This window comes from Aegilops tauschii, chromosome 7 (assembly GCF_002575655.3).
Source record: "Aegilops tauschii subsp. strangulata cultivar AL8/78 chromosome 7, Aet v6.0, whole genome shotgun sequence".
In the NCBI taxonomy this organism is placed as follows: domain Eukaryota; kingdom Viridiplantae; phylum Streptophyta; class Magnoliopsida; order Poales; family Poaceae; genus Aegilops; species Aegilops tauschii.
Window position 1 is genome coordinate 507,268,103 of NC_053041.3, and position 19,419 is coordinate 507,287,521.

Genomic DNA, 19,419 nt, shown 5'->3' on the forward strand with positions numbered 1-19,419 from the left:
CACGTACTCGTCGCTGACTGAAAATACATAGTTGTTCCTACATCCATGGCTACATGTTTATACATTCTCTTGGTTTTCAGGCAAATTTTACAATCTCTTGTTGATTAATACATTTACATGCACTATAATTTTAATTTGGTTGACTGACAGTTAGGAGGTTAACCTAATTGTCATTAGCGGCCATGTGCATTATAGAATTATTATTTACTTTGGTGATCCAAAATTAGCAAGTGGATCTTAATTATGGTTAGTGATTAAGTATTACGATTAGCATCATAGGGTCCATAGCTCAATGGTACAACATTTGAATGCAGAAGCAATAAAGCTATTGAATGGAAAGTAGGTGATTCGGAAGCGACCGGCCTCGAGGCTGCCGACGAATTGGTGGGCGCAAAGGATAGCGCCCACTAGGAGGAATGACGATCATGAGTTAGAACTTTTGGGGGCTTGGACATCCCCGGACAGTTCAAGAGTTAGTGTGCTTGGTGCACACTTGTTGTCCCTCTTTAGTCTTTATTTCCGAAACCGGCAAAATTAAGAGTACATGAATAAAATTAGGTGGAGGATTGGCCTTAACCACTGTATCTCTCATGTCGATAAGGGAAAAGGTGTTCATATTGCTCTCTTCTATGATGAGTCCATGGAAATAAAAAAAGGCTTGCTTTTGGCTCAAGGTATATAGATGTATTAATTGGTCTAAATCCCCATGGTCCCAGTGGCAGGGTACTTTTGTTTATGATGAACCCAAAGCTTAATAGATACATCACATGTGGAACCTTTTGAGAAGAATCAAGCCCAACACAAATGAACCATGGTTGATGATCGGTGATTGTAATGAGACCATGTGCCAACATGAACATATATCAACGGCAAAAAGATCGGAGATAAACATGGCGAATTTGCATGAAGTACGCACCGATTGTAATCTCCGTGACCTCGACTACAAGGCCTTCTTAGACCTATGGTAACAAACAATGATGGGCAGAAAAATGTGAAAGCCATAATTGACATGGATGTCGCGTCTCCATGTCAGAGTGCTATTTTTCGTGAAGCTTCGGTCAAACATGTCTGCTCTACCGGGTCGGACCACCTCCCCATTGGTGTTATGCTTTGGCGATGGGAAGGAATGGAGACCAATGAACAAAAGCTTTAGGTATGAATTGATGTGGGAGAGGCCTGACACGCTTCAGAACACAATCAATAGTTTGTGGGGTGTTGGCCACAGAGAATCGTCACTGTCGGATATTTCATTGAAGCTTCTCTCAAAACTCCAGAAATTACTCAAGGCATGGTCAAAGTAATTCGAATATGTAGCAAAAAGGTAGTTGCTCTGAGAAAGAAACTTGAAGTGTTGTGGAGCCAAAAGCCTTGTGCTTTTAGAGATAAAAAGGTTTGGAAGGTGGCCCGAGACTTAGACCAAATGTCATCATGAAGAGATTATATGGAGTCAAAGATCGCGTGCCACTTGGCCGCGTAAGGGAGAAAAACACTAAATGGTTTCATCGTAGAGCAACTTGGAGACGGAAGTAAAATATAATCAACAAATTGAAGGATGATAACGGTGTTTGGACTGAGGAGAAGGAAGATCTGAAAGAGATGACAAACAATTTCTTCAAACACCTTTTTCCAACGAGGATGATGTTGCAGCACGTACATGAATTTATTGATACCATGTCTATGCACATGATGAGATTATGAATGATACGTATCCATCGTATCTACTTTTCCAAATGCTTTTGCTCTTGTTTTGAACTCTAATTTGCACGATTTGAATGAAACTCGCACGGACTGATGCGGTTTTTAGCAGAACTACCATGGTGTTGTTTTTGTGCAGAAATAGAAGTTCTCAAAATTGGACGTAACTTTTTGGAGAATTGTTTTGGAATATATAAGAATTTCTGGAACCAAGACCCACTAGAGGGGGCCCAGCTGCCCACTAGGCACCAGGGCACGCCGCCTCCTCTAGCACGCCCTGGTGGGTAGTGGAGCCCACTAGGCTCCGCTGACCCTAATTCCAACTCTATAAAATCCTATGTTTGGAGGAAAAAATAAGAGAGGAAGTTTCATCACATTTTACGATACGGAGCTGCCACCACCTCCTGTTCTTCATCAGGAGGCCAGATCTGGAGCCGTTCGGGGCTCCAGAGAGGGGGATCTTCGGTCATCGTCATCATCAAGCATCCTCCATCACCAATTTCATGATGCTGACCGCCATGAGTGAGTAATTCCTTCGTAGGCTTGCTGGACGGTGGTGGGTTGGATGAGATTCGTCATGTAATTAATGAAGTTAGTTTTGTGAGGGCTTGATCCCTAGTATCGACTATGTTCTGAGATTGATGTTGCTATGACTTTGCTATGCTTAATGCTTGTCACTAGGGCCCGAGTGCCATGATTTTAGATCTGAACCGTTTATGTTTTCACCATTATATCTATGTCGTGATCATCTTGCAAGTTATATGTACCTATTACGTGTTATGATCCGTAAACCTCAAGGTGACAATAATTGGGATACTTTCCGGCGATGACCGTAGTTTGAGGAGTTCATGTATTCACTATGTGTTAATGCTTTGTTCTGGTTTTCTATTAAAAGGAGGCCTTAATATCCCTTAGTTTCCTTACGGACCCCGCTGCCATGGGAGGGTAGGACAAAAGATGTCATGCAAGTTCTTTTCCATAAGCACATATGACTATTTACGGAATACATGCCTACATTATATTTATGAACTGGAGCTATGTGTCGCCCTAGGTTATGACTGTTACATGCAAGTTCTTTGCTGCAGATATTTTATCTCCAGGTGTGGTTGAATTGACAACTCAACTGCTAATACTTACAAATATTCTTTGGCTCCCCTTGTGTCGAATCAATAAATTTGGGTTGAATACTCTACCCTAAAAAACTGTTGTGATCCCCTATACTCGTGGGTTATCAAGACCTTTTCTGGCGCCGTTGCCGGGGAGCATAGCTATATTTGTTGAGTCGCTTGGGATTTATATCTATTTATTACCATGAAGAATCTTAAGGATGATAAAACCAAGATCGTTCCCTCTAAGACGAAGGGAGCTAAGGAACTGTTATCTAGCTCTGCACTTGATTCACCTTCTGTTTTGAGTAAGCTTGCAACGCCACCACATGCTATTAATCCTGATATGTCGCAAGTTATTGATGGTGCTACTTCTGCTATGAATGATGTTAGTACTCTGCTTGATAAGAATGTGCCACTAGGTGAATTTCTTGATGAACAACTTGCTAGAGCTAAAGATATTGAGAATGCTGAAACTGATGAAGTCTTTGAAACTGAGAATTATGAAACACCTATTAGACCTAGCTCTTCTAGATATGAATTGCCTGATATACCTGAGGGTTATCTTATGGATGGAGAGGTAGCTAGAGACTTTCTTACTTGTGATGATAGAGATGATCTTAAGAGATTATTATGCAAGTTGAAAGAAAAAAATTTGAATGCTAGAATGAAATGTGATCCTAAGTTTACTACTTCACCTATCTTTGTTACTGATGAGGATTATGAATTCTCTGTCGAGCCAGAGTTAATTACTTTGGATGAATCTGGTCCTTTCCATGGCTATGAAACTGAAACTGTTGTGGCACATCTTACTACATTAAATGATATACCACCCTATTTGCTCATGATGAGAAAATTCGCTACTACTATGTTCTTAAGTTATTTCCAATCTCATTAAAGGGTGATGCTAAGATTTGGTACAATACTTTTGCTCCTGGTTGTGTGCGTAGTCCCCAGGATATGATTTATTACTTCTCAAAAAATATTTTCCTGCTCATAAGAAACAAGCTGCCTTAAAGGAAATATTTAACTTTGTGCAAATTGAAGAAGAGAGTCTCCCACAAGCTTGGGGAGACTTCTCGAATTACTTAATGCTTTGCCTAATCATCCTCTCAAGAAAAATGAAATACTTGATATGTTCTATAATGGACTAACGGATGCTTTTAGGGATTTCCTAGATAGTTGTGCTGGTTATGTTTTCAGGGAACGAACTGTTGAACAGGCTGAGGAATTATTGAATAATATATTGAAGAACTATGATGATTGGACACTTCCTGAACCATCGCCGAAACCCACTCCGAAGAATAGGGGTATTTTATTTATCAGTCCTGAAGATATGCAAGAGGTAAAGAAATGTATGAAGGAATAGGGTATTAAAGCTGAAGATGTTAAGAATTTACCACCTATTGAAGAAATACATGGTGTTGACACACTACCACATGTGGTGGAGGTAAATTCTTTTTGAAGTTTGATGAAGGTGACATCCCTTATAATAAACATCCTAGTCAATGCTTGTATGAATTTGATAACTATATCATGAAGCAAGATCACTTCAATGTCTATGTTATGAAACAATTAGAACAAAATTCCGAGAACCGGCCACGAAGAAGGGGCACGGGAGCCTCTACGCTTCTACGTTCAGATCAAGGAAACGGAGGATATCGCCATGCTCATCATCCCTCCTAAGTTAAAGGAGGTGATGAAGCAGTGGTTGATGCTTAAGCCTCCTCGCGTTGTTAGACTGCCGACGAACAAGTGGTGCGAGTTCTGTGTTCAGGTCCAGAACTTCGAGGGTCGGATGGTCCTTGGTAGGGGCCGGCAGTACTTCTGCCGCCGCCACATGATCATCCCCGGCGACCTCCTTGTCCTGCGAATCTTCGGCCTGATCTACAACAAGAACAGCTCCATCATGTGCAAGGTTCGCTGCACCAGGCACAACTGCATTAGCAACATCAGTCTCGTCCTCTAGATCACCTGTTAGTATGAATTATTTAGTATGAACTTTTAGTGATGATGGTCTGAACTTCTGCTGTAAAATTGTCCATATTTTGCCTAGGTATCAGCACCCTGGTGTGAAGCCATGCCCCTGCTATCTTAAAATTTATCCCCTGCTACTAGTATGCACTATTTATCTGCCGTTTACCCCTTGTTTATCTGTCTTGTGTTGTTAATTAGGTAGTGACGTTCTTATGGTCTGCCTACTGTTGTGTTGTTAATGTGGTGATAAAGCCACCACAATTGAAACGGATGAGCAGAGCACATACGTGCACGCAGCCAAACAATTGTGGTTTGCATTTGCTCATCCGTGAAGCACATATGCGAGCAACCAAATAGCCGGTCCTAAAATGGCTGCTGATGCAATGTGGGCAACCAAACAACATGCAGATATGCTTAGTGAGTCTGTAGCGGATCAAATATGCAATGCAGGTAAATTGTACGCGAGCAACCAAACACGCCCCAGGAGAGTGCGTACCCCGTATATGTAGACAAATTTGATGATCCAACGGAGGAAATTGCAGAGTTGTAAACAGTTGAATGGGTTTAGGCGCATTTTCACTCGAAAAGTGGAATCCACCTCACCTGGAAACGCCGCCGCGGCCACTTCAAATCCACGCCCACCCCTGCCGGAGCGCGACACCTCTCGCTCTCAGAGCGAATCCGGCCAAACCCCCATCGCTGCGATCCATTCCGCCCCATTAAGCCCGCCGCCGCCTGCACGGGACGTTCCCACGAACAAGCCGACGCAAGGGAAAAGCAGCGGGATCAGTACCTGCCCCGCCCCGTCCCGCACTACACGCGCCCACGCGACAAGGCCGCACCGTGTGCCGGTGCCACGCCAGTGACGCCACCCCACCTCGGCCCTGCACAACTAGCTAGGCGAGCAGCGAGCAGCGAGCATCGGTGGCGCCCGGGTCCCCGCAGTAATAAAAGGAGAGCAGGGGTGCGCTGCGTCAGATGGCCGCCCCCTCGCTCTCCATCCCCCTCACCACCCGGGCGCCTCTGCTCCGCCTCCTCCTCCGCCGCCGCGGCCTAGCCCACTCCGCCTCGCCGCCCAAACTCCCCGTCTGCTCTGCGCCTCCTCGCCACCGCCGCGGCGCGCTCTTCCTCGGACCCGGAGGTGCGTTCTCCGCTACTCTGCCCCGCTCGCTCGATCCACCACCGACCCCAGAACGTGCTAGCTCGCCCCGGCCGGTCGTCGCACGCTTAGCTGTTAATAGATGCGCCCGCGTGGATCGATCTAGGATCATGCCGGCGTGCTCTCTTGGATTTTCTCATTCTAGCGGCGCGCGCCTCTCGCGTGGGATGTTCCTGGCGATCCGGTAAAAACTGCAGCCAAGGAAATAGGCGTGTGGTAGGGGTGGACAGACGTGGAGCGTCCCACTCCCAGATGCTGGGAGACCGGATCGTGAACGTAGGCCAAGGAAATGACCATGTATGAAAGCAGTAAACGAGATGGCCGTGACAGGGAAAGAAAGGGGATGGTGATGGACACAGTTTTATAAAGACTTTTAGACATAATTTCCACGGTGTTTTCACTATAATACTGTGGTTTCCACCGGATACTTTCTCACTTAATCATGAGTGGCACCACGACTCCTGCTATACCACTTCCCCTTTTGTTAGTTAAGTGGCCATTCTACAGTTCTGGAGCACAGAGCTGAAATTTGTAACAGTCATTCTTCACACCACATATCTAGTGCAGTTCTTCTTACGTTTAATGCTATAAATGTGTAATCTCCGTAATGACAATCCATACATTTGCTTGTTCGAATCTAGCAGGTGCAGGTGAAAGGCAGAGAAGTGGAGTGGGGAGCAGAACCATGTCGGCTTCCATATATTCGACAAAGGTGGACGCCGAATCGGCAATGACCACGAATGGAAGAGATGTGGAGCTGCTACCATTCGTGAATGACAAACATGGAGGTGTCATTATTGAGATGACCACCCCGATGGATCCTCAACTTTTTTCAGCTTCCTTGAAATCTTTATTGTCGAAATGGAGGGAGCAGGTAGTTTTGTCAGCCATGTGTATACCTCAAGCACATAGGATTTTTTAGTAAGATGATTTGTTAACAACTCCATCATCCTATAAAATGCATGCGTATATGCGCTGGCAGTATAAAAACGGTAAATTCATAGATAAATATTTGACATCAATATTATCCTTCAAGCTATTTGATGTGCAAAGGTCTTTATAAGTTATCACTAATGTTAAGTATTTTTAGCTGCATAATGCACTCCCTATGAAGGCTAAGATCAGATTATTTCAACAAGGGAAGAATCTTTTTTCTTAGAAACATTGACTCGTTCAATTTGTATTATGATTAACAGATCAGCAATGGTACCCAAGACATGCCATCGATAGGCAAAGATTAGTGTACGTGGATACTAATATCAAAATTAATTAATCATGGCTACGACAAGGAGATGGTGTTAGGACTTAGAATGCATAGCTGCACCCAGTTGTTAACTAAATATTTGTGCCTGATCTTTCCATTGATTATACTTCATTCTTGTGTTCTCATTGTAGGGAATAAGAGGTGTCTGGATAAAATTGCCAATCAGCCTTGCCAACCTTATTCAATCAGCAGTAGAGGTAACTAAACTCGCATATTTCATGTTTCTTTGGTAGCGAAACTAGTTTCATGACTTTGTATTCTTGATTTCACTTGTTACTATACTTATTCTTGCATTGGAATACTTAGTAGAATCATGTACTTCTTAGTTGGAGATAACAATTGTTCTAGGTTTTGATATCAGTAGGTGTTAATTTATAACTGTGTCCAAATACAGTCTTTTCTTTTTCCCTTTTCAAAGAAATAATAAGAGGGTATCCTTATCTTACTATATAAAATAGCAAGCCAGATTTGTATACAAAAAGCTGCTTAACTTGCTCTGAATTCCTTTTTGCTTCATTTTTATTTAGGAAGGATTCTGGTACCATCATGCAGAGGAAACTTACCTAATGCTTGCGTACTGGCTCCCGAACACGCCTCATACATTGCCTGTGAATGCTACTCACCGTGTGGGCGTTGGAGCTTTTGTAATGAATGACAAAAGAGAGGTACCAAATAAATATGAAAGCACTATTTAAAGGATTCAGATAATCATGTGCGTGTTGCTACCTTTCTAGCCTTTTAAAATCGACTTTAGAGGTAAGTTATGTATCTTGCGTCATCACAAGGACTTTTTTTTTGTGTGCAGGTATTGGTTGTACAGGAAAAAAGCGGTGTACTTAAGGGGCTTGGTATATGGAAATTCCCAACTGGAGTTGTTGAACCAGTAAAATTTTCTGCTCAGGACATGTAGAGATGTTATGCACAGATCTTTCTTTACCACCTTCTCTCATCATAATCTTAAAGATATTGATGCATGTAGGGGGAAGATATAAACATTGGAGTTGTAAGAGAAGTAAAAGAAGAGACTGGGGTATGTATTAGCATATATGTGAACTAATCTTGACAGAATACTGCTATAGCTACTCATACTCTTCCTTTTCTTCCTGGATGATGTATTAGGTTGATGCAGAATTCGTTGAGGTACTTGCCTTCAGGTAACAACTGGAACTAATTGTCCTTTTTTTGTTCCCCCATTTCTTAAAGATCCATAGTACAATCATGAATTTTGTAAAAGTCAATCTGATACCAACATGGCAGGTAATAGACATTTATGTGACACCTAAGCTGCCTTCTGGTACAGCATGCAAAATATGTGCTTGAGATGATAAGGAGGTTACTGAGATCTGCTGACACTAAACTCCATAACCTTGTGCTAGCAAGAATAATCTAGGTAAAATTGAAAATGGAACATGTAGTATCAAAGCAAACACTAAATGGAAATTAAATAGTGAAACCTTCTTTTCTTTTGATCTATTTCAGTGACTCTACATATTTTTTTGGCAAGAACCATATGTTTAGCTTGAAGTGTGAACTAACTGTTGTCTCTCTCATGTGGGTATCTCTACCTACGAATTGGCAGGCAGAGCCACAAAGCTTATTTTGAAAAATCGGATCTATTTTTTGTGTGCATCCTAAGGCCACTTTCCTTCGACATTACTAAACAAGAGTCTGAAATCGAGGATGCTCAGGTAATTCAGATCTGCATTTTCAGCATCATGTTGTTTAATACCGTGCTCAGAAAAGGAGACATCTTCTATTGGTTTACTTCAGTATCTTCTCAACTAGTACTGTGTAAACACTCTGTTGATGCTCCGCTTCTCAAATGCAGTGGATGCCGGTGGAGGAATTCGCGGCACAACCGTTTGTCCAGCAACATGAACTCGTGAAGTACATTCTCGAGGTCGGTCTGGCTAAGGCCGACAAGGAATACACGGGATTTTCACCAATCAGCATAAAATCAGCGTTCTCGCCGAAACAGTCCTTGTTTTACATGAACAGGAGGGACCTGGAGAAAGCCTCAGGACCCATCATCAATACACAAAAAGATAGTTGAAATTCCAGTCAGATTTACGAAAGTGTTGAAGAACTCATGCTCGATTACTCAGTTGTTCGATTGGTAGCTTGTACACCTGATTTTGACGTATGATGCCTGTCCCCTACCATTATATCGATTCACAAAGAGATACTATAACCTAGCAAAAGTGCAACGGAAGTTGTTGTACTTGGACGTCAAAAAGGAAGAAATTAATGCGCTACTCGTTGTCAAATTTGTATCGATGAGTGTACAAATAATGGAACATATCAAAGATTTTTTGTTTTTGTTTGTCTCCCCTTGTTGTGCTGCAGTATCTGTGCAAGACACTATTTATTTTTTTGTGCGAAAACACCGTTGTTGTGTTACCCTTTTTTGACATGTCAAATGCGAGATACCGTTGCTGTGTTACCTACGTTTGGATATTTTTGTAACCTATGTTTGTATATCTTTGTATTGGGCTTGTAAAATATTGACTGGTGTTGTGTTTTTTTCCTTGACTTTGGTTTAGCTGATTTTGGTCCACATATCAGTCAGCCTAAATTCAGGTGAGAATCTCAATCCATTTCCTCCTCTACGCCGGGGGAGCAGTGAGACCGACGTCGTAAGCGAGTCCATGACAAAATGTGTAGTGTGGTGAATTTTTTTCCTCTCCCTGAAAGTTCGACCATGACCCTATGTTCGGTTAGGGATGTTATAGTATATGTGGATTGCACTAGCCCTTTTCATAAGTTTGGATTTTTGGTTGCGTTGACTAGTGCATGAAGCTTAACCAGAGAAATCGAGGAAGAGCATTTTCTGCTGTCTGTCGAGTTTGTATTTCTGATTGTGGACTGATCTGTTGCCTTTTTTCATGAATACGCAAGATTGATAGGTGGACTGATCTGTTGTAATGCTTCTCTGAATATGTAAGGTTTTTTTTCTTATATAAAAAATTGGGATCAAATCAGGCGGTGAAAGGAGCGGTTCGACACTAGTTCAAAACTTAAGATAGTTTGGTAACTGACGGCGCTCGGGGACCCTTTTCGCGGTGCTTGCTCGGCTGCTCCGCCGCCCGCGCCGCACGGACCGCCGCCTTGCGCCGCTGGCCCTTGCCGCTACGCGGCCTTCCCATAGCCCCTGCCCATCGGACGCTGGACGCGCTGTCGTCTGACTGTCTGGACCAGTCGCCACCTCGCCGCTCTCTGCCCGCCAGCCACCTGACTGGGTGGTGCTGCGCAGGTATCTACCGCCGGTGCTAGAGGGGAACCAGGCGTCCGGCGGCGGGAGCCGGTGATCGAACCCCATCTAGCACCGGCGGGGGACTTCGCCTATCGCATAGCCTCCGCCGTTCGCTGGTCCTCCTGTGCACACCACCTGCTCGACCGAATGCCCCGCTAGACCAGGGCGGCTGACTCCATGTCCTTCCTGGCATCTGGCCGCGGCCGCTTCCTCCGGGAAATCTCCAGGCACCGTCCAGCCCTGCAAGGTGCGTGACCTATCCGTCATCACGACATCCGCCTGACATAAAACATTGTGCCGCTAATGTTGCGTTCTGTATTTTTTGAACTACTAGGACGTTACACTGCGTGCTTCCGGCGTCACAAGGCACATTTCTTGCTTGACGGGATTGAGGATGCAGCGGAGAGCACCATCGGATCGCAGGAACCACCGGTGTCTCTGGCGAAGAGCCTGGCCTCTCTCGCTGAGGAGTCAACCATTGCTGCTCAGAGGCAGCGGAAGCCCCTGTCACGGATGGAGCGCAAGAGGCTGGCCGAGCTCCGGATTAAAAAGAGGGTCAAGGCGCAGTATTTGAACGGCAAGTTTTACGATCTCATGGGTAAGGTGGTGGCTAGTGCTGATACGTTGGAGGATGCTTACGACATTGTCCGGCTGAATTCTAATGTCGATCTGGCGTCTCCAAGGGACGATGTTTGCTTCATCGCATTGGCGGAGCAGCTCAGGAGCGGCGAGTTTGATATCACATCGAATTCTTTCTCTGTTGCTGCAAAGAGGCAAGGAGGAGAGCGCATTGTTCTTCCACGGCTCAACTTGAAAGTTATCCAGGAAGCAGTTAGGGTGGTGCTTGAGGTTGTTTTCAGACCTCAGTTCTCCAAGATATCGCATGGTTGTCGGAGTGGGCGAGGATATCACTCAGCTTTGAGGTTCATATCCACTGAAATTGGGGTTCCAGATTGGTGCTTTACTGTCCCCATGTACAAGGAGGTAGATAGTAATGTAGTCTTAAAGCTTATTTCACAAATACAGGAAAAGATTGTTGATGACCAGTTAGTGGCATTCATGCAAGATATGTTTGATGCCGAGGTGATCAATTTGGTATTTGGAGGGTTTCCCAAGGGCCATGGAGTTCCTCAAGAAGGAGTACTTGCACCAATCCTGATGAATATATATCTTGACAGTTTTGACCACGAAGTATTTAGGATTTGCATGAAACATGAAGGCCTTTATTCAGGGGCAAAAAATGTTACAGAGAACCAGGGCTCCAAGTTGCGTCACTGGTTTAGAAGTCAAATGAAGGACGGGGATGTAAATAATGAAGATCAAACAGAGGGCCAGCCAAACGTGAGATTATATGCTTGCAGATACATGGATGAGATTTTTGTTGCAGTTGTGGGGTCCAGAGACATAGCAGAAACTGTAAAGTCTGAAGTTGTTGATTACTTAAGCAAATCGCTTTACCTGAAAGTTGATGATGGATTGTGTCTTGTGCCAGTAAAAAAGGACTCTCGGGGGTTGCAGTTTGCTGGCACTGTAGTTAAGGCAGCAACAAAAGAAAGTGCTGCACTGAAAACTGTTCATAAGCTGAAGGAGAAGGTCCGTTTATTTGCTTGTCAGAAGCAAGAGATATGGGATGCTATGAATCTTAGGTTAGGAAAGAAGTGGTTGGCATATGGTTTGAGGAGGGTAAAGGAGTCTGAGATCAAGTCACTTGGTCTTAGTACTCCGTTGCTGGATCACATTGCACAATTTAGGAAAGAGGGCATGAAGACAGATCATTGGTTCAAGACTTTACTTAAGGTATGGATGCAGGACATCGATGCCAAAAATGAAGCTAATGAGGAGGTGCTCCTGTCAAAATACATTGCTGAACCAGCACTTCCGCAGGAACTCAGAGATGCTTTTAACAACTTTCAGAAGCAAGCTAATGATTATATCTCATCAGAAACTGCTGCTACAGAAGCACTGTTGTCCAGCTTGAAGAATAAGGAATCAATGTATACCTGCCCTGATGATGCTGCCATTAAGATTTATGCGCCTCTTAGTTATATCAAGAAGTGCCTCAATCGCTATGGTGTAACTAATCTTGAAGGTTTCCCTAAACATGTTTCAGCCCTTGTTTTGCAAGATGATGAGCTAATCATAAGTTGGTTTGCAGGAATAATTCATCGTTGGGTAAGATGGTTCTCTGAGGTTGACAATTTTAAAGAGCTTCAACTTATGTTAGTTGAATGTGTCAGGAAGTCCTGCATTCGGACACTATCTGCAAAGTACCGAATGTACGAAAAATTGACAGAAAAGCGGTTTGAACTTGATGATTATGGCATTCCAATGGTCGAGGACTTTGAGGCAATGATAGCACAGCTAGAACCTAGTTCTTCCTCAGTTTCCACTGATGAAGCTCTGACGTATGGCATTTCTAGTAGTGGCTTATGTGTGCTCACCCTCTCAAGAGTTAGAGTCCCTGCTCGGAAATTCAACTGCTTTGTCATGGGCTGCCAATCTTCGTCACCAAGTTTGTACATCATTCATGTGAAGGAGAAACAGCGGTTTCCAGGATGGAGGACAGGTTTCTCATCATCAATTCATGGGAGTTTAAATGGTAGACGAATTGGGTTGTGTACTCAACATGTTAAAGATCTATATCTAGGACAAATCTCCCTTCAGTCAGTTGATTTTGGTGTGCTGATTAGATGACTATAAGATGACCCTGAGGTTTTCAGTTTGAGAATAATTTTCCCTTTTATTGTTTGCAAATTTTAGCTGCTCCCATGATTCTCTGAAATATTTTCTTTTGCAAAGTATTTTTTTTAGATTAATTGACCGTTATTCAAGAAGCACACATGTGCAAAGAGTATTTGAAGATTTATAAACTCTGTCCAAAATTTCGAAAGAGCTTCTACAAATCCAGAAAGTATATTTGTATTTTGAGGGAAACATTGCTTGAACCTGATGCATCTCTATTCTGAATCTCCTTATACTAAGTTCATTAGCTAGCCTCTTCTATTTATGAAGAATCTCTACTGCTATTAACAGTTACTTGCTCGAGATGTTCCTTCAGGAATTGGTGAGTTAGAAAACTTTGGTGCCATTGCTTCAAACCTTGCAAGTCTGGCCAAGCTTTGGGTGCCCTGTATGTGTTAGTGTGATGACCCGAAACTTCTCTTCGGCCATCCTCAGCGATGTGCGGATTCACTAACTATATTCTTTCTCAATGGTTTCTTCAATCAGGCTGCTCTCTAAGTTTCCTTTGTGCCTGGTGTGCCCCTGGGCTTTCTGTATCATTTACATCTTGTAGGGCCCCATGATTAAACTGCACTGAATTTTCAGTGAGGGTTTTAAACTTTTTGACTTGCTGAATTTTCCTTCAGGGTCATGTTCACGGCACTCCGATTCCAAGAGGCTGGAAGTCTGCTGTTTCAAGGTCATGCTGTACATGCCCATCTAAGTGCGTCTAGAAGTATGCTGCTGTCAAAGAAGGCAGCAGGAGGTCGCCGCCATGAGGGTCCGTCATTTGTTTTAGTTGCTCTCAGGGATTATCAGGTTAGTTCGGGTACTGATGTTCATACGTTGCATATTGATTATGATTTGGTTTCATCTCCAAAGAACCTTGGGATGATTGCAAACAATATTAGCTACAGTTATAAACATGGAGTAGTCCAGGAAATCTCATATTGTCCATTTTTATCTATTCCACCTGGAACTACAGAAGCTTAGCAAGCAATTAGAAGCTCTAAGAACAACCATAACTTAACTTCACATGCATGCTCTTGCTTCTTTACCATTTATTTTGTTACTGGCTTAATAATATTAAAGGTTAGTGCTCCCAATTTATGTCGCTGGAGTGCATTTGAATCTGGTCAGTTTTAGCTATAGCCTTAGCGACCAACACAAAGCTGCCATCCCACCTGGATAAGGACAGAGGTTGTCACCAAGGCCACTTAGCTAACTGCAAAACGTGTTTGGAACGCCAAAGAGTGGGTACACATAAATTAGATGTCACCTGGATCTGTTGAGAACGATGATAAAGGAGAAGATGATAAAATAATTTCGATCACATGTACAGAGTCACAGTACAGTACACCCACGGGTCGGTCGGTGGAAATAGTCCAAATAGTGTGTCTACCACACGGTACCTCAAATCGTACCAGGTAGGACCAACCGTGTGTGTCTGTGTGGTACCAAGGCAAATACAGCTAACTGGAAAGATGCTACTGGAGGTCACTTCTAATTTGGAGTGTTCTTATTGCCAATGGTTTCTTCCTCCTTCATCAGGCCTATGGAACTCTGAGCAACGCCGGCCTGAGCTGCCATCAAATCTGCGAGTTGGGCGATCTGCCGTTCGCCGGAGTGATGGATGCCGCGGTGCACGTTCTCGTGTTCCCATGGCCAAGGCAGGGACACATCAACCCCATGCTCCATTTCGCCACCGCCCTTGTCGACGCCGGCGTCCAAGTCACCTTCCTCCACACCGAGCACAACCTCCGCCGCCTTGCCCAGGTGCCTCTGCCACCTCGCCTACGCTTGCTTTCTATCCCTGACGGCCTCCCGGACGACCACCCTCGCAGCTTCTTGGAGCTCTTGGAGTCCATGTGCACGACCAGCAGCGCCGCGTACCGTGCCCTGCTCTTGTCCGCCGACGCCCCGGTGACATGCGTTGTCGCCGATGGCACCATGCCGTTTGCCATCGACATCGCCGAGGAGCTCGGCATCCCGGCGCTCGCTTTCGCCACGCAGAGTGCGTGCAGCTACCTGGCACTCCTGTCTATGCCCAGGCTCGTCGAGCTCGGCGAGAGCCCCTTCCCCACGGACGACCTGGTGTGCGGTGTTCCGGGGATGGAGGGCTTCCTCCGGCGCCGAGATCTTCCTCGTGGACTCTACTGCGCTGAACAAGGCGACAGAGACCCCTGGATGCTCAAGCTTGCCGAGGTCACCGCTCGTTCCAGCAAGGCATGTGCACTCATACTCAACACCACCGCGTCCATGGAGCAGCCAGCGCTGGCTCACATTGCGTCGCACACAAGCGACGTCTTCGCTGTAGGCCCACTGCACGCCAGGTCAAGGCTCACCGCAAGCGCAAGCCTGTGGCAGGAGGACGACGGGTGCATGGCGTGGCTGGACGGCCACGAGGACCGGTCCGTCGTGTACGTGAGCCTGGGGAGCCGCGCGGTGATCACGCAAGAGCAGTTCACCGAGTTCCTCTCCGGCCTGGTAGCTACTGGATACGCCTTCCTCTGGGCGCTCCGACCGGACATGGTCCAGACGACCAGCTCTGCGCTCCTCCGAGAAGCCGTCGGGGCAGTGGAGGGCAGCAAGGCGCACATTCTTGAGTGGGCTCCTCAGCGGGACGTGCTGCGGCACCGGGCGGTGGGCTGCTTCCTGACACACGCCGGCTGGAACTCGACACTGGAGTGCGCCTTGGAGGGCGTGCCGATGGTGTGCTGGCCCTTCTTCTCTGACCAGCAGATCAACAGCCGCTTTGTGGGCGCCGTGTGGAGGACGGGGCTGGACATGAAGGACGTCTGCGAGAGAGGCGTCGTTGAGAGGACGGTGAGGGAGGCCATGGTGTCCGACAAGATCAGGGGGGTGGCCCAAGCTATGGCGCAGCAGTTGAGGCTGGATGTCGCGCAGGCGGGGTCGTCGTCATCCGAGTTGGAGCGGCTCGTCCGCTTCATCAGGGAGCTCAGCATCAGGTCCTGTTGAAGCCCAGAACCAATGAGGACTAGCACAGCCTCTCATGCACTACATGTTCAGTTTCAGTCTCAGAACTTATTCTAGCATTTCCCGAACAAATATATGGAAAGATGAGGAAATGTAAGAGGAATTTGGTCTGTTGACTTGACACCATTTCAAGGCAGTTCCCCACAATTATGTTCTTGTGATATATATTCAGATGTGCCAATTTTTACTTTGGTAGGCACTTGGTTCTATTTACTTTGTAAGAGGAAAATTATGCTTATTAGTACCAGTAAGTCCTCATGAGAAACACAGCTTCTTATGAGCATGCATGAGCATCTTTCTATTCAAGTATGACTGGTTAAGTACTTATGTTCTACTCCCTCCGTTCCAAAATATAAGTCTTTTTAGAGATTTCACTATGGACTACATACGGATGTATATAGACATACTTTAGAGTGTAGATTCACTCATTTTGCTCCGTATGTAGTCCGTAGTGGAATCTCTAAAAAGACTTATATTTAGGAACGGAGGGAGTATATAGTTAGAGGCTTAGAGCATATAGTATGAGCTGCGGTTTTGAAGAGCCGTCCCCTATGCAACTGTTACTGAGAAGGTGACAACCGCCAACGTTGAGCTGCTGCTACAAAGGCAGGCTCAGAGACAGAGCAGAAGGTAACGCGCCGACGGCTCCAACTGGGGCGGAGGTTAACAGCAAAACCGGAGAGAACCCCATGGCATCGATCCGGGGGAGGAGCGAGGACAACCGGCAGCGCCGCCGACGAGTTGACGGCGGGGTGGATGAGGTCGTGGCCGGAGGAGGGGAAGAGGATGCGCAGGCCTCGCGAGACGAGCAGCAGGAGCAGCTGGAGCCTGGTGGGCTTGGCCAGTGAACGACGTACCGTCCATGAGTCGTATCCGTCAATCCGTGTCCGACTCCGGTCGTGGCCGCAAGCCCGACTTCGACTTGCTTTGCTGGTCCTGGTATACGAGCATATATAAATTGAAGAGAGGGCCAGGCCATGGTGTACCAGCATCGCAGACAAGCGCTTTACGTTCGTTCCTGGTTTTTCGTTGGCGAAAGAGTTGGCCAGCAGTAGTAGTAGAGCGATCCGCCTCGGCAACGCAAAAGCGCCGCCGGGATCGATGAAGCTTCTTCCGGCTGCCCTCGGCCTCGTCCTCCTCCTCCTGCTCGTTCTGAATCCCAATGGCGTGGAGGCCCGGCCAGCCCCAGCCGGCGGCCATCAGAAGAAGGGGTCGAGCGCTACCTTCTTCGTCTTCGGGGATGACTTCGCCGACAACGGGAACCTCCCTCCGACCGACCACGTCACCGAGATGTCGAGGCAATGGGCCTACCCCTACGGCTCCAACTACGTCGATGCCGATGGGTTTCCGCGGCCGAATACTCCGTCCGGCCGTTTCTCAAACTACAAAATCCAGTCGGATTTCATCGGTAAGTACTATGTCTATGTTATAGTATTACCCTAAAAAGCTAATCTGTTATATAGTAATCTCATGTTATGCTGTGGTGCATTACAATTAACCCTACTTGTTGTTTTATTGATAACTTGCAGCAACAATGCTGGGATTGGAGGAAGCCCCTCCGGCGCATGCCCGCACGGCCGAGAAAACCTGCGACCCATCCGGCATGACCTTTGCTACCGGTGGTGCAGGCGTGTTGGGCAGTACATCACACGAGGTCCCCGCCCTTGCCAAGCAGGTCGACACTTTTCGGAAGATGGTCAAGGACGGGACCATCACGGAGAATCAACTGAGTCGCTCTGTAGCGCTCGTGGCCTTCTCCGGTAATGACTATGCAAGCACCGGTGTCATTGGCCTAAGTAGCCCCAATGATGTGAGTATCATATCAACACACAATGTATATATGCATACACTAATTTGAACAATTAATTTGTTTGTGCATCTTACTAACTTATAATTTCCACGCATGCGATGTAGATTAATGCTTATATTGGAAAGGTGACAAAAGAGATTGCAGCTAATGTGGATCAATTGTTGAAGCTTGGGGTGACAAAGGTTCTTGTCAATAACTTGCACCCTATCGGTTGCACGCCATCACACACCCGAACCAACAACTACACCACGTGTGATATTTTTGGAAACTTGGGTGCATCCATCCACAATGATAATCTGAAACAAGTTATGACATCAAAGAAGAATGTCTACATCATCGACGTGTACACCACCTTCACAAATATTGTGGATCATGCGGCAGGTATGTATCTACATGCATTCAAAAGCGTCTCATTATTTTATAATTATCTTAATCTAATTTGATGGGTTTGATTGTGTACTTGAAATACTTTATCTGAACATTTTAAATTTCATGTGCATTAATATAGGTAAAGGCTCAGAGTTGTCTAAACAATTCAAGCGCAAACTATCGCCGTGCTGCGAGAGTTTGAATTCGAAGGGTTACTGCGGACAGCAGGACGAGTCATCCGCGGAGCTTCTGTACACTGTGTGCGACAAATCGAGCAAATTTTTCTATTGGGACGACATGCACCCAACACACGCAGGATGGGAAGCTGTCATGAAACAGGTGGAAAAACCCTTGAAGGTGTTTGTAGATCAAGACTAGGTAGCCAGGTTTCATATGTCGTTGTAGCGCTTTTCGTACATGATGACAATATTCTGATTGTATTTGTTCGATAGTTTTAAGCATTTCAAAGACTGTACTTTCTGGATTTGAGTCTTCTTTTGTAGAAACTATATTCATAAGAAGTAATTAATGTATTTCATATCGCACATCTACAATAAAGATGTGTTCTAGCTATACAAACCGAGTGTTTACCCTATATATGCGGTTCAATAAGGTCAAGGCAATTTCACGCCGGTTGATTTTTTGTTGTCGACGTGGTCTACCGGGCCGGCATGTTCTAGGGGTGACGGGTATCTTGTCTTTGAATTCAGAATTAAGATAATTTTACCCATGGATATGGGTATCTGTGGTACCCGACCCGAAGTATGGTTTAGACAAGTTTTTATGTTCATGTACAACGCTCAAACCCGATCAACTAGTTCCTGGAGAGGACATGAGCACAACTCTCTCTATACCCGCGCAACCAGACCTGATAGTCTGACTCGCAAGGTCCATAACTTTTCTCCCAACAACCCATGGCAGTTCACTAACCTATCGCCTTTTCGTAGTGGCCTTTTTCCTCGCAGCAGTTCACTAACCCCTGACTGATGGCTACATGCGGTTGATTCGATTAGTATATCTATTGTATGGGCTTGTTTTCTAGCTGCCACCTTCCGATCCTACGAGCCT

General features: G+C 45.5%; 3 protein-coding genes across 4 annotated transcripts; all 3 read left to right on the forward strand.

Moving 5' to 3' along the window:
- Positions 1-5,316: 5,316 nt before the first annotated feature.
- On the forward strand, positions 5,317-9,524 carry LOC109771829 (nudix hydrolase 2). Of its 2 annotated transcripts, none has more exons than XM_073504902.1 (9): positions 5,317-5,919; positions 6,582-6,811; positions 7,333-7,398; positions 7,729-7,866; positions 8,007-8,084; positions 8,181-8,231; positions 8,321-8,355; positions 8,781-8,889; positions 9,030-9,524. In XM_073504902.1, exons 1-9 carry the CDS (start codon positions 5,757-5,759, stop codon positions 9,252-9,254), a joined length of 1,095 nt encoding a protein of 364 aa, XP_073361003.1. In that variant the 5' UTR covers positions 5,317-5,756; the 3' UTR covers positions 9,255-9,524. The 2 variants fall into 2 exon arrangements, with proteins under 2 accessions (XP_073361003.1, XP_020186108.1); XM_020330519.4 differs by having other exon boundaries at positions 5,536-5,919; positions 6,579-6,811.
- Positions 9,525-10,496: 972 nt separating this feature from the next.
- Positions 10,497-16,437, forward strand: LOC109771828 (uncharacterized). The gene is given in 7 exon segments (XM_073504904.1): positions 10,497-10,701; positions 10,789-12,047; positions 12,264-12,495; positions 12,905-12,970; positions 13,823-13,900; positions 13,903-13,994; positions 14,727-16,437. Coding segments are annotated over 7 exon segments (3,225 nt in total). The 5' UTR covers positions 10,497-10,631; the 3' UTR covers positions 16,155-16,437.
- Positions 16,438-16,766: 329 nt separating this feature from the next.
- Positions 16,767-18,930, forward strand: LOC109771841 (GDSL esterase/lipase At3g09930). Its single transcript, XM_020330534.4, has 4 exons — positions 16,767-17,580; positions 17,702-17,982; positions 18,087-18,363; positions 18,491-18,930. Exons 1-4 carry the CDS (start codon positions 17,274-17,276, stop codon positions 18,727-18,729), a joined length of 1,104 nt encoding a protein of 367 aa, XP_020186123.1. The 5' UTR covers positions 16,767-17,273; the 3' UTR covers positions 18,730-18,930.
- Positions 18,931-19,419: the final 489 nt, after the last annotated feature.

What these genes read in the sequence shown, in the direction of transcription:
- LOC109771829 (XM_020330519.4), top strand. Translation starts at nt 5,757, where the DNA reads ATGGCCGCCCCCTCGCTCTCCATCCCCCTCACCACCCGGGCGCCTCTG. An exon ending in GCTCTTCCTCGGACCCGGAG is followed by an intron (nt 5,920 to 6,578) that starts GTGCGTTCTCCG and finishes GTTCGAATCTAG; the next exon opens with CAGGTGCAGGTGAAAGGCAG. An exon ending in AAGTAAAAGAAGAGACTGGG is followed by an intron (nt 8,232 to 8,320) that starts GTATGTATTAGC and finishes ATGATGTATTAG; the next exon opens with GTTGATGCAGAATTCGTTGA.
- LOC109771841 (XM_020330534.4), top strand. Translation starts at nt 17,274, where the DNA reads ATGAAGCTTCTTCCGGCTGCCCTCGGCCTCGTCCTCCTCCTCCTGCTC. An exon ending in AATCCAGTCGGATTTCATCG is followed by an intron (nt 17,581 to 17,701) that starts GTAAGTACTATG and finishes GATAACTTGCAG; the next exon opens with CAACAATGCTGGGATTGGAG. An exon ending in TATTGTGGATCATGCGGCAG is followed by an intron (nt 18,364 to 18,490) that starts GTATGTATCTAC and finishes GCATTAATATAG; the next exon opens with GTAAAGGCTCAGAGTTGTCT.